Source organism: Kogia breviceps, chromosome 12, assembly GCF_026419965.1.
Source record: "Kogia breviceps isolate mKogBre1 chromosome 12, mKogBre1 haplotype 1, whole genome shotgun sequence".
Lineage (NCBI taxonomy): Eukaryota > Metazoa > Chordata > Mammalia > Artiodactyla > Physeteridae > Kogia > Kogia breviceps.
Window position 1 is genome coordinate 40,741,236 of NC_081321.1, and position 14,372 is coordinate 40,755,607.

Genomic DNA, 14,372 nt, shown 5'->3' on the forward strand with positions numbered 1-14,372 from the left:
GCTGCTTTTCCTTCCCCGATTGTCACTTTACTCTCCATCCGGAGCCGCTTCCTCCCCCGCCTGCCTCGAGGCACCGGAGGGCACGGGATCAGAGTGAGCCCGGAGCTAATGGGATCTGTCCGCTTTCCCGCCATCGACGTTATTTGAATTTTCAGCAAATGTGCAAAATTACATTTACTTGCGTTTGCATATCACTTACGTAAATAGGTCTGTATCCAGAAGCTTGGAACATAAGCTAACTTAGTGGGCACACCCCGGGCCGGGGAGCGGGGTGTGAGGTGGGGAGAGGAACGATTGCCCCATTCGGATCTTCCTTGCCCGAATTCATCTGAGGCAGTGTAGTGTAGAGGTTAAGAGTGTTGTGGACTTTGGACTCAAACAGTCCCAGCTCCGCTGCTTCTTAGCTGTGTGACTTCGGGCAAATTACTTAACATCTTTAAAAGCTGTTCCCTCATCCCTGAAATGGGGGACTGAAAAATCATGTCATTTCATAGCGTGGTTCTAGCACCTGGGAAGCACATCAATTTAACTACTAATTAATGCCATAGTTTAGTCACCTCTTGACTCGCTACTTTCTGGCAGGAAATGTTCCCAAATTAATGAGAAATTCAATGAGTAAGGATGTAAAGCATAAACACAGGCTCTGGAATCTGCTCTGCTGTGTGATCTTAGACAGTTTTGTTTCATTTCTCTTATCTGGGGCAGTATCTACTGTGGGGATGGAATGAGTTAATATTGATACATTTAAAGCAATTCGAAGCTTACCTGGCACACAGTAAGTGCTCAGTAAATGCTATCTTGGCTTCCTGTTTAGGGTTAGAACTCTTGTGGTTATTCTGTCTTCCCTCCCAGTGATACAGAATTCTGTGCTTACTTCTTATTCCTGGGAGGCAGTCTCTAGGTTTGGGAATCAATATTTATTTATATAGATCGATAGAGACAGGAATTGTGCATGTTCATTTGGGAGACAAAGACTGAAAAAGTCTCAGAGAATGGGGGCACAGAGTGAGAAAAACAGCAAAGAAAGAAAGAAAAGAAGGGAGGGAGGGAGGGAGGGAGGAAGAAAGGAAGGAAAGAAAAGAAAGAAAGCATAGTTGCTTTCATTCTTAAAGGTGTTATGTGGTTGGAAAAAAAATAAAAACAGAAAAAACAGACTAAATTGACTAAATTCATTTACTTGAATATATTTTTAAAGGCATAGTAGTTATCAGTGAGGAAGAAGAAAGCCCATGTGTGGGAAAACTACCAATCCAACCAAGAAAGGCAAAGAAAGTAACACGTAGGCAAGGTGGATGTAAGTTAATAAAAAGGTAAGGCTGGCCAGTCCTCAGATAAAAGAAAACCCAAGAGAAAAGGAAATTCAAATCCTAACGGCTAAGTTGCAAAGGTGGACAACTGCTTGCATTTATTGACAAGCTGACCATGAATTACAGGAAAAGTTGAGATGTTTCTTGTTATCTGGGTCAGTCTCCCGCATGGCATATTCCATTATGCCTTAAGATTGTTAAGAACCACAGACTCTCATAGGCCATCCAGCCCAACTGAATACTGATTTGCTGTGTTACTTTTACAATTTAATTTGATGGCTAATAGTCTCTCACAAGCATCTTTTTTGTTTAAAATGCAACCTTAAAAGTTTTCCTGCTACATGATTTTAACCCTGTAGGCACATGCTATTCATTTTGAAAGTGTAAACATGCAGAAAAACAGGATCCAATATGTACATGCTCAGCACCCAATTTAGCATAAAATAAGCAATACTGTAAGCAGTGTGTACTCTGCTCTTTGGGGTGTCCCATATATCCTGGATGTGTGCTGTTCCTAGTGCTCTCTAGATATCTTACCTAGTCTGTCAGTATTGTCCTTCACGTTGCTGGAAGGCAGGGACTGGGTGATGTTCTTGCAATTAATTCTAGATAGAGATGCATACAGATAGATGATGAATGAAGCCTCAAGTGGTGGTGAGCTACCAGTGTTCTCCAAGGATTAAATGCTAAACTTCAGAAACTGGAACAGCCATCCTTGTGTTAACAGACCTCCAGGGTCCTAAGGGCAGGGGATAAGAGATATTCATCTCTACCCAATTTTATCATCTTTCAGCCGGGTCTTGCACTGCTGCCAGGATGGCAGTCTTCTAAGTCCTAGTCTAATAAGTTCTGTTAATGCACTACCATTGGACCAACCACAACTTTACTATTTTGTAAATTAGAGTAAACAATTTGGTCCCTGGCTGGGACTATCTACCCTAGATAAGCAAAATTATTACTCATGCCCAGCTTACTGGCCCTTTTCCCTATCTTCCTGGAGCCTCCAGGAGGGCCATATGCAAATGAAGTGTCAGTCTCACAGTTTAGTAAAATTTTCCACTTCATTTGTGCCTCTTTTGTAGCAGTTACCTTGAGTGCTTATCTTCCCACCACCAGGCCATAAGTCCCCAGAAGTACTCTCTGGCACACTCTCCAAAGAGGCAGTTTCCTAGGAGATGAGGGTCAGGGAAAGCCTGGTAAAGAAAAGGCTCGAACTGGGTTTTGCCTTGGGAGGGGTATTCTAAGTAGGTCTTGAAGGACCTTGGACAGCCAGAAGCCTGTATCCCTAGCATATCCCCGACCCTTCCATTAGCCCTGAGTATCACTGCCAGCAGTAACTGAGTGCCACGGGAGTGGGATGCCTTCTAGGAGAGGAATTAAAATACAGACAGTAGGGCTTTTATAGGGGGATATGCAACCTCCTCTCCATTACAGCAGTAGAGATCCTTTGAAAGTTTTTAAATGGAAGAGTAACAGGATAGATCTTAGAAAAATGACTCCTAAATACAAATATGCATTACCAGCTCCCTAAGGGACATGTCTACTGAAAAGTCATGCAAGTTCTCAAGCTCTTTGTATCAATGTTTGTATGGGACACCCAATAAACTGCCCATAAAGGGTACAATTTGATCAGTTTTGACACATGTATACACATTAAACTATCACAATCAAAATTAGGAACATTTCTATCACCCTAAAATCTTCCTTGCGCTTCTTCGTAATCCCCCTCCCTACTCCCACCCCATATCACCACCACCACTGGTCTTCCTGTCACTGTAGACCCTAACATGCCTCCCCCCAAACTGGGCCAGTCAGATTCTTTCTCCAGGGAATCTGCATCTGGAAAGGACACAGTGGCAGGAGGCAGCTGAAGCTGAGTCTTCCAATGACAGCTGCCTGGAGGGGCAGTCCACACATTCCTGGTACAGACATCCGAGGGTTCTTTCTGCAGCCTCGTGGTTCTTTCAGTTCTATGAGCTGCGTAATATCCTTCCAACATATCCTTTAGTGCTTAACTGTGTCAGTTTGTTGCTTGCAATGAGAAAACTCACATATAATGCACTACCTCCTACAGTCACCACTTCAGAAAATGACACCATCAAATTCTAGTCTCTCACGCCTAACCTAGAATAATTCCTTAAAACTTCAGTCTTCATCACGTCTCCTCTCACTCATTGCTAAATCTGGCCTGTCTGCTCCCTGCTCAGTATTCTGTCTCTATAACATTCTTACTTTTTTTCCTCATCATTATTTCTCTAGTACCTAGTACAGTGCTTGGCAGAGTACTCAATAAATTCTTGCTGAATGACTGAATGAACAGTGACATCATCCATCACCCCCAGAAACAAAAGCAAAGATGGATGAGTGAGTGCTTGCATATGTGTGCATGTTTATCAGGGTGGCACGACTTCAAAGTTAGTTTTTAATGTTTTCACAGAAGCACATGATGGGACTTGAAGCCAAGACTTCTGACTCCAACTTCCACACCATTTCCATTATACTTTGTACCTATACCATGTATCCTTTCCCTTCACTTGGAGTTCCCTTTCTTCTTCCATCCTGCTCAGATCCTTATTTACTTACACCAAGTACCAAACTGTAGGCACTAGATACAGCTCTAAAATATAAACCCTTTCCAAGAATATTTGCTTATTAACCAAAGGGCGGGGGTGGGGTCAGGCAATAAAGCATCTAGATTGAGGAGGGGAGCCTGTGGCCCCTGGCATCATCAAAGAGTTCTAGCCAGGAGGTAGGGTGAGCTGGGGGTCAGGGATGCGACTGAAGCTTTCTGAACCTGGGGTAGAGTCAATAACCTTGCCTAAGTGGAGGATAGTTTGCTGGGCTGGAGCAATTCCCTGTGTCAAACAAAAAATCCACATATACATCATCAGAACAATACTTTATTTAACAATCTGAAAATCTGTTCTTTTGGTTTTAAGTCTTGCCAAATGAGTGGTAAATCAAAGATCTGTTCACTATTCTCTGAGTATGTGTGCTTATATGCCCATGGGGGGACAAATGTCTATGTCTACAGATGCTTTTGCTTTTTATAGTCATTTTAGCCCCACTTCATTAGGATATAAAGTCTTATTATTCTAACAATGCTAAAACCTGAGTTAAATATTCCGAGTCTAACAGTCTCTTCTCTCAAGACTGCCTCCCTCCCTCCCCTAAGTCTGCTCCTCAGCCTCCATTAATGCTAGGTCTTTAGAGACCGCCAGCATTCATAGTTTGAGAAGCCAGAAATGAATGCTGGATCTCAAGTCTCTCTGACTTACATCCTCTAGCTGAGGGGCTTTTCTGGGGAGGTGTGTGTGGGGAGGTCTTGGCAGTGCCTCTTCAGAGTTGTACATTTTGAATGGTAGACACCTAGAAAGGAAACATGATTGCATTAGATGCTGACCTGCCCTCCCACTAACCAATTAATAAGGGTGGGGGGGTGAAAACTCCATTTTCTTGTCCTGAATTATATTTCATGTAATGCACTGGCCTGTATGGAGGTGGGGGCGATGTGAAACTGGCTGTTAGGATTATTCTAAAGACTTGTTGCAGATACTGTGCATTATGTCATTCACCATCTCTTTATGAGGATTCGCAGAAGAGATTTCTTTTTCATCTTAGTAGCAGGAGTTGTTCTCCTAAGGAATGGGCATCATAAACTGTGTGAACTGATCAGGCTTTTCCTCTTCTTCTTGGATGTTAGTCTGGAACCAATTTGTGGTCCATCGTTAGTAAGTCTATTTTATAGAATGCACATATGTACTTGCCTAGTTCATGGCTCCATTTTATGTCACTCTCACTATACACTCCTGAGTTACTTTACTACATTTCATGTGGGTGCCTGTATGTATTTACTTTTTGTATGCCTTTTGTAGCTCTTAACTCCTTTTTGAAGTAAGTTCAGGTATAACTAAATAAATTCTTAGGAGATAGGGCTATGGGAAGAGGTCAGGAGGTTCAAAGCCAGTTGGGAAATGGGCACAAAGGAACCACAAAGTGCAGTCACTCTTGGTTCTTCTGGCTCCCACCTGCTTGACTTTTCCCTAAGGATACCGTTCACTGCTGGATTCCCCTCACAGCCCACAACGAGGATGCCAGCCTGTAGCCAAGCACCTGTCCATCCGCAATCCCAGTCTCACCACCCCTCCTGTTCTCCGCATATCTGGACTCCTTACCTCTTCTTGAGGCTCGGGTGCTATGATGCTGCTCTCTTCTGGAACCGCAGAGACATGAAGCTGAAGACCTTGGTTCTACAAAAAGAAGAGTTCTGCCAGTGAGACGTGTCTCAACCTCCCAACCTCTCAGCTTAGAAGGGTCTTTTGTGCCTTACACTTCATAAGGGTCATAGATAATACTAAGGGCAATCATACGATGTTTCACTACAGCCTGAACGCAACAGGGAAGGCTTTACTGCCATCCTCCCTCGTATCAGTAAACCAAGATTTGAAGGGTGAAATGACTTGCTGGGACAGGAAGCCAGGTCTTCAGATTCCAGAGTTGTTTCCATGATTTGTGTGACATGGCAACTATACGTATAGCTAGGTGAGACTCTGTAACTGTATAAATATAGGTCTTAAAACCACTACCTATCACTTTTAGGCTAATCCTCCTCAAGAATGCACAGTTCTCACACTTAGATGATCCTAACCCACAGCAGTTAGGAGAGGCAAGTGGTAGGATGGTTTCCTTGGGAAAAGGTCTAGGTTCTGAGATGGGAGCCCAGGGCGTGGAAAAAGCCGTCTCTAGTAACTACTAAGCCAGGGGAAGACCTTGGCACTCTAAGGTTTAGGATGAACTTTTTAAAAATGAAATTTATTTAACACACTATAAAATTCACCCTTCTAAAGTAGAACCAATTTCTAACAGTATGACAGCCACTTGAAATTCTGTGATTTCTCCTTTCAGCAAAATTTCCTTCTTTGTACTCCCTCTGCTGATTCTAGGCCATGAACTACCTCAAAGGTAATACTATTAATACCTCCAAGAAAGTTATCAACATCTTCATTTTCTCTCAGGTGAGTCAAATGCTGAGCAAGAACAGATTTTCTCACAGTTATCTTTTTATTTACCCATTTTTATATGTGGTATGTCCATAATTCTGCTTGAGAGAAAATATGATTTATGATGCATCTGTGAGGGAGATGAACAAACCTTATAGGACACAAGCTTCAGAGGATTGATAATACTGATACACTAGGATCTAAGATGCTCTATTGCTTAATTCCATAGGAAAAATATGTCTCCTTAGCCAATGACCAAAGCAACCCCACAGGAGAGGCTGGGAGTAAATCTCAAATATACGGAGGTAACCTCAGGGGAAGGAAGTTGTGTCCTGTACCTCATTTCCAAGGAGGACAGTGTTACTAGCCTGTTCCTCCAAATAGTCAGACAGCATCCTGGTCCCCATAATCCCTTCAGTAAAATTACTCTAAGAATGCAAACTTGTTTTATTATTCACCTGAGCCAAACAGGTCATTCTATTGTCTCTATACTAAAATCATATAACATATTACAAAGTCAAATTTAAATTAATTTTGGATTTTCCATACAGTTGAGTTGCTCTTTTCAGTGCAGAAGTGGCTATACTCTTCATCTATGCAAAATCCCACATTTATCTTGGGCTTATTCACTATCCACATGCCCTGCATATCTCTCACTCAGCTAGCTACCTCAGACCGGAAACCAGCCAAGGGAAAGTTTTATATTATGCTCTGTTAGGACCTTCAGTACCTCACGTGAATCAAGACTGAGGGCATAATACTGTTGATGACTCAGATTTTAGTATCTCAGGGGAGTCAACTGAGATAAGTCTATTGTCCTCTTGTCTTCTACCTTCCTTGCCCTGCCAGGCATCACACCCTTGTTCCCTCTGTCCATGTGAGTTCCTCTCAGACAGAAGGAGGCTCCCAAGATAGCCTGGTCAACCTTCAGGTAGGCATATTCAGTAGTAGGGTGGTATGATCTGAGGGGTACCAGACATCTCACACTCCCAGATATCCACATGGCTCATGCCCTGGCCTCCTTCATTGCCCAGATGTCACCTTCTCTGATCACTCTGTTTAAAGCTGCAATTCGGCCCCCAATCCCTATGCCTCTCCTTGCTTAATTTTTCTCCCTAACTCATATCACCACTAAACTGTAATTTTACTTACTTATTCTATTTCTTCTCTATCTTCCCCTCCACTAGAATGTAAGCAGCTGGAAGGCAGAGAATTTTGTTTTGTTCACTGTAATACCCCATTTCCTAGAAAAGTGCCTGGCACATAGTAGGGGTTTAATGAGTGATTGTGGAATGAATGAATGAATCTGGGTGCCATCTAGTCAGATGTTGCCCCATAATCCTCTCTACAATGCACCCGACAGGGAACCATATAGCCTTAGCTTTTTGGTTCTTTTTTTTTTTTTTTTTTTTTTTGCGGTACGCGGGCCTCTCACTGTTGTGGCCTCTCCCATCGTGGAGCACAGGCTCTGGACGCGCAGGCTCAGCGGCCATGGCTCACGGGCCCAGCAGCTCCGCGGCATGTGGGATCTTCCCAGACCGGGGCATGAACCCATGTCCCCTGCATCGGCAGGCGGACTCTCAACCACTGTGCCACCAGGGAAGCCTAGCCTTAGCTTTTAACATCAAGGAAGGGGAACTAGTTTTCAAGGTGGCCCAGCCCATTTTGGTTTTTGGATGCCCCTTGTGCCCCCTTTCCTCTGTATTAAAAAAAAAAGTTTTCCCATACCACTTCTTAGAGCTAATTGCTGAAAGTTCCTCTTACATTGATCCAAAATGTACTTAAAAAAAACAAAAACACTTTACACACAGGGCCTTCTTCTGTCCTCAGGAGTCTTATAGAACAAGTCAGATCTCTCCTCTATATGACAGACTTCCATGTAATTTGAATAGAATATGACTTGATTTCCAGATCCTTCACGGAACTGGTTGCTCTCCAGAGGGTCTGTGTGTCTCTATTTTAACAGAATCCTTTTCTCATCCATATTTTCATCTTTCAAAAGACCATCCCTTTTGCTTTACCTTCCCTTTGTGAGTTCCTTCTTCTAGGCCTCTCTCATCAAAGAAGATATACCTTGGAAATTTGCTGATGCCATTTTGCTTGGGGTCTATTCACCATAATCACAAGTATGACAAAGTGAAGTGAGACCTTCCTCCCTCTCCCACATTGAAAAAGGAAAGATCAGGATCCAGTTGTAGGCTCTTTACGTTGGGAACTCCCAGAACTTGGAGCAAAAGAAAGAAATTAGTAAGAGTCTGCTTATATTAGAGATAAGCCCTTTGCCGAAGCCAATTACCCTGGGAGTACAGGTCGCTAAATTAGTTGCTATGAAGATGTGCAATCCCCAGAACCAAAAAAGGTGTCCAAGAGTATCCTTGAAACTGTAATATAATGACATAAAGTCTTAGCTACTGTGGGGCAACCTGACCATAGTAAAAATAATCTACATGGAGGTTATAAAAGGGAATAAAGACTCAGCCAGATCCATTCTCACCTGACAGATCATCAAGGTTGGGGCAGTACAAAGTTCTTCTGGGTTCAGATTATCGGTGTTTTCCTTTTCTCCAACCTCAGGAGTTCTTGCTGGCTTCTCTGGTGGCTGTGGATCAGGAGAGGCCTCTAAGGAGGCCCTAGGGCTGGTGGGTGAACTCGGTTCAGAGGCTGTAGGGCTGTAGGGAATGTTCCCTACGGAGGACCTGGGGCTGGGAGTGGCTCTGGGTGGAGGAGGCCTATCAGGCGGTGCTGAGGCCCTCTGCAAAGAGGCTCTCTTTGGCTGTTCAGATCCTTCGCTTGAGGTGCGGGTTCGGAGGACTACTTCTGGGAAAGATGAGGCCTGCTCTGAAGGGATCAGAGCTCTGCCTGGTGATGGAGCTGGGGAGCAAGGGAGAATTTCCTCGTGGGACTCTCCACCCTCAACGGTGGGTGAGGGCTGGGCCTGGGAGGGGCCATTGAAAGCTAGCAGAGGCTCTTCCTCCTCAGAGGAGCTTGTTTCAGCCTCCTCCTCTATTTCCTTGTCTTTTAAGGGCTCTTTTTTAATATCCGAGTCGTCTTCTCCCTGCGCCGGATCAGATGCCAGCTCTTCCTCACTTGCTGAGGTGGAGTCCTTCTCACTCTTCAAGGAAAGTGCAGAGGGACTGGTAGGTGAGGTAAGAGGGCTGGAGACTGTAGATGTTCGAACTGGGGGAGAGATGACTAGAGAGCGTCTGTTGCTGCTAAAAAAAGAAGGGCATTTAGATTCAGAAGAGCTAAAAACTGGAAGTAACCTAAATCGCCAAATAAATAATGATATATTCACATAATAATAAAACAGAATAAAGCAATTTAAAATGGTATTAGAAAGTTTGTATAATTTGCAGTAATGCTTATATTATAAAGTGAATTGGAAAAAGGCTATAAAATTTTATCCATATCACGATCTTGATTATCTAAAAATATATAAAGAAAAAGAAACTAGAAAAACACTCAGCAATATATTAACAAAGTATTTTGGGGAAAAGATTCACGAGTGATATACAGTTGATCCTCATGGATTCTGTATCTGCAAATGCACCTACCCCCTGAAATTTATTTATAACCTCAAAATCAACACTCATGGTTCTTTTGCGGTCATTCATGGACATGTGCCAGCTGTGAAGAATGAGTGCCTGACCAGTACTTTCCCAGCTGAGGTCTAACAGGGCAAGCCTCTGCCTTCCTGTTTTAGCTCTCTTACTGTAAATATGTCCTGTTGGCCAAGTTTTTCGTTGTGCTTTTTGTTGGTGATTTTGCTGTTTAAAATGGCCTCCAAGTATAGTGCTAAAGTGCTGTTTGAGAGCAGAAAGTCTGTGATGTGCCTTACAGAGAAAATACATGTTAGATAAGCTTCATTCAGGCATTGTGCTGGTGGCTGTGAGTTCAATAGGAATGAATCAACAATATGTATTAAATGAGGTGTATTTAAACAAAAACACACACAAGGTTATGTATTGATTGATTGATGAAAATGTTAGGACCAGCGGCTCACAGGAAACTAACCCTGTGTTTCCCCTAGGAGCAATGGTTCAGTATTCACTAATTCAGTGCTCATGGTGACTTAGAACAAAACTACCACGAACAATGAAAACTGACTATAACATTTATCGAGTATGCTGGCTACTGTGCTGAGTGCTTCTACAGCAACGTCAGCTTGACTCCTACTCACCTCCTTAAGGGCCTCCCATGTACCATCTACTAACAGATTAAGCAACTCACAAATATTTACTTGACATGTATCAACTATGTGCTGTGTCCTGGGTTCAAGAATGGGAGATGGTTATAGGAAGAGAATGAGAAAAACTTAGTTCCAGCCCTGTGGGAGTTTCTGACCTAAGATAAGCTAAGTGACATAAGGTTCTTTCTAGCACTTAGCATTCTATGGGTCAGCAGGTTTAGAAGGCCCAGGACATAGCAAGAAAAGACCAGATTTCCCTAAAAGGTTCTGGGACATCTTGGTGTAAATGATGGTAAGTTTCAGATGAATGGACACGTAGAGAGAACTCTGGTTTTCAATGCTGCGAAGAGAAGAAAAAGAGTTTTTGGAGTAAAAGGGAAGTCTATATTGGCCTGTTAGTGATTCTTTTTAACAGTCTGTAACTAACTGCTAAATGAGGAATAGAAAAAACAAACAGACCCATTCTTCCTGCAAATCTCAAGCTCAGTTTCACCACCTCCTCAAAGCCTTCCCTGACCATCTATCTGCACACTACTGCAATTACTTAACTCTTTGAATTCCTACTGGTTTCCTCAGGCCCTTAGTATGTGCAATCTTATATTGTTCCTTGTTTCCTTAGGCACATTTTTGTGTCCTTCCAACCTTTTTTAAAAAATAAATTTATTTACTTATTTTTGGCTGCGTTGGGTCTTTGTTGGTGAGCATGGGCTTTCTCTAGTTGCGGCAAGTGGGGGCCACTCTGCATTGCGGTGCGTGGGCTTCTCAATGCAGTGGCTTCTCTTGCTGCAGAACAAGGGCTCTAGGTGCACGGGCTTCAGTAGTTGCAGCACGTGGGCTTCAGTAGTTGTGGCTCGCAGGCTTAGTTGCTCCATGGCACGTGGAAAGTTCCTGGACCTGGGATCGAACCCGTGTCCCCTGCATTGGCAGGCGGATACTTAACCACTGCGCCACCAGGGAAGTCCCCCTTCCAACATTTGTAAATCACTTCAGGAGAAAGACAAGTCACCTATGTCCTTAGATGCCTAACTCTCAGCATAAAACCTTGTGTGTAGAAGGAACTTAAATAAAACTTCTTAAACAAAGGCATCAGAATAAGAAAATGATCACATTCTGAGGGACCAGTGAATTGCTTACATTTACCAGCATAAAGAATGCATGGGGCTTCCCTGGTGGCGCAGTGGTTGAGTCCGCCTGCCGATGCAGGGGACACGGGTTTGTGCCCCGGTCCAGGAAGATCCCACATGCCGCGGAGCGGCTAGGCCCATCCAGCTCTGCGCGTCTGGAGCCTATGCTCCGCAATGGGAGAGGCCACAACAGTGAGAGGCCCGCGTACCACAAAAACAAAACAAAACAAAATAAAAACAAAAACAAAGAATGCTTGAAGGCAACAGACACACCACATACACACACACAGAAAAGCAAGCTGTAACAGGTTAAGAAAAGATATTTGCGGGACTTCCCTGGTGGTCCAGTGGGTAAGACTCCACGCTCCCAGTGCAGGGGACCCGGGTTCGATCCCTGGTTGGGGAATTAGATCCCACATGCATACCACAACTAAGAAGTCCGCATGCTGCAACTAAGAGCCCACATGCCGCAACGAAGATCCTACTTGCCGCAACTAAGACCCAGAGCAGCTGAAATAAATAAATATTTTTTTTAAAAAAGAAAGAAAAGATATTTGCAGTACGTATCATTAAAGGATTAATATCCAGAATATACAAAAAACCCCATCTCATGTAAATCATTTTTTTAAAAGGGTAAACAATCCAAATGAAAAATGTGAAGAAAGGATAAACATGAAAGTCACACAAAAGGAACCTTAAAAGGCCAATAACACGAAAAGATGTTCAAGCTAACCAGCCACTGTGGAGACGTAACTAAAACTGCAAAAATTCCATTTCATACCCATTACCGTAGAAAAATTAAGAAGTCTGACAATGTCGCATGTAGCAAGAATATGGAGCAATGAGGGCTTTTATTCACTTCCGGTGAGTTGTAAATTGGAACAATCACTCTGGAGAGCAATCTGGCAATGGTAATATCTAGTAAGGCTGAAGAAACCCAAATGCACAGACCCTATGACTCAGCAATTCGACACCCAGTATACATCCTAAAGAAACTCTTCATAATATTCACAAGGCGAAATGTGAAACGCGTTCACTGCACCATTATTTGTAATAGCATAAAACTATAAGACAACCCAAATGTCCACTAGCAGTTCAGAGAAATAAACTGTGAACTAGCCATACAATAGCATCCATAACAATTATGAAAAGGAAAGATCAGAGCTGGCAACATGTAGCAACAAGGATAAGTTATCTTACAAACAATACTAAGAGAACAAAAGTAGTTGCAAAAGAATACATACAGTATAATTCTATTTAAATAAATTTTTAAACCATGCAAAATAATATTTTCTATGTGTGCATATATATGTATATAATAAAAGTAAAAAGACATGCATGGTAATAATAAATACTAAATTTAAGATAGTGGTTACACTTGGTGGGGGGACAGGAAGAGAAAGTGAGTGGGGAAGGGACACTGGGAGATTTAATTATATATATATAATAGTTGATTTCTTTTCTTTCTTTTTTTTTTTTGGCTGTACCACACGGCATACAGGATCTTAGTTCCCCGACCAGGGATCGAACCTGTGCCCCCTGTGTTGGGAGTGCAGAGTCTTAACCACCGGACCGCCAGGGAAGTCCCAATAGTTGATTTCTTAAATTTGGTGGTGGGTATATGACTCTTTGTTGTATTATTCTTTATACGTTTAGCTACCACTAAAATATTTCGTAAAAATACTTTATATAGGGGTGTAGCACCAACAAAAAACAGTATTATGTACATGAACAGAAAGGAAAGGTCAGGACTTGGGATTGGAGGTGAGAGTGTTGAATGTGTTCACACACAGGACAAACCAAGCAGAAATGTGTGTCAGAAGTGGCTCACCTTGAGAGTCCCTTCACCACAAAGACTTTGTCAGAATGTTGCTTCTCCAGTTTGCTCATCACCTCATACAGATTGTGGTTCAGCTGGAGTAAGCAAGAGAGAAGGAGATGCTAGGCCACGTGGGAACCTGAGACTGGTATATCCCTTCTCTCCCCAAAATAAAACCTTCCTACCCTTAATGATAAAATTCCTTATCCCTTTTGCACTAGTGTCCAGGGTCCTGTCCCACCACCCCTTCTCCCTTTACTATGTCTAAAGTTCTGCCTCTTCCATCAGACTGGCAGCTCTCTCAAGGCTGGGTCCTTGGTATCTGATGCTGATTTGAGGTTCTAGCATCTCTCAGGTGATCCAGGGAATGAAAACTCATTGTAATATTTACTAGGCAAATCATAATTTAGCCAAAGAAACTGTGGAGAGGAATGTGTGTGGATGTGGATGTGAATATAATTAATATTTTAACAGCAAAGAGTCTTGGAATCGCAGGACTAGAAGTGACCCCGTGAGGTCATGTTCTGTGGCTGCCCGTCATTGAATAGGATTGGCCCTATTCAAGATGAACTACCTGAGAAACTGACCTGTGCCTAAACACTGCCCTCTCTGCTCCCCAGCAACAGAAGATAGAGATTGAACTTGGGTCCCCATTTCAGCTGTTCCTTCCATAAGTCTAATCTCTTTTATGCATCTGAAGCCCATCTGGATGCCATTATTCAGTTGTTAATGGAGATGGAGAGGGCCCTCTGACATTATACAAACATGTGCTTTTTTTTTTTTTTAATTTTCTTCAGTGTATTAAAAACAAACAAAAACTCAGTACACTAGAAATAGGGAAGAATTTCTGTTAACTTATGAAGGGTATTTACAAATATCCTAAAGCAAACATCATACCTAGAAATGAAACACTGAAAAATTTCCCCTGAAACT

The 14,372-nt window shown here is 42.7% G+C and overlaps 1 protein-coding gene across 3 annotated transcripts in view; it reads right to left on the minus strand.

Annotated features, from left to right (window-relative positions):
- Positions 1-4,188: 4,188 nt before the first annotated feature.
- The window catches only part of BIN2 (bridging integrator 2), a 34,375-nt gene continuing 24,191 nt past the window's right edge, over positions 4,189-14,372 (minus strand). For 2 of the 3 annotated variants that reach the window (XM_059082803.2, XM_067009309.1), the window contains 4 exons: positions 13,452-13,534; positions 8,802-9,519; positions 5,483-5,557; positions 4,189-4,676 (listed from right to left, as the gene is read on the minus strand). In XM_059082803.2, the coding sequence (XP_058938786.1) occupies positions 4,647-4,676; positions 5,483-5,557; positions 8,802-9,519; positions 13,452-13,534 (906 nt within the window). In that variant the 3' untranslated portion in view covers positions 4,189-4,646. The remainder of the gene's footprint in view (positions 4,677-5,482; positions 5,558-8,801; positions 9,520-13,451; positions 13,535-14,372) is intronic. The other variant, XM_067009308.1, reaches the window with a different exon arrangement.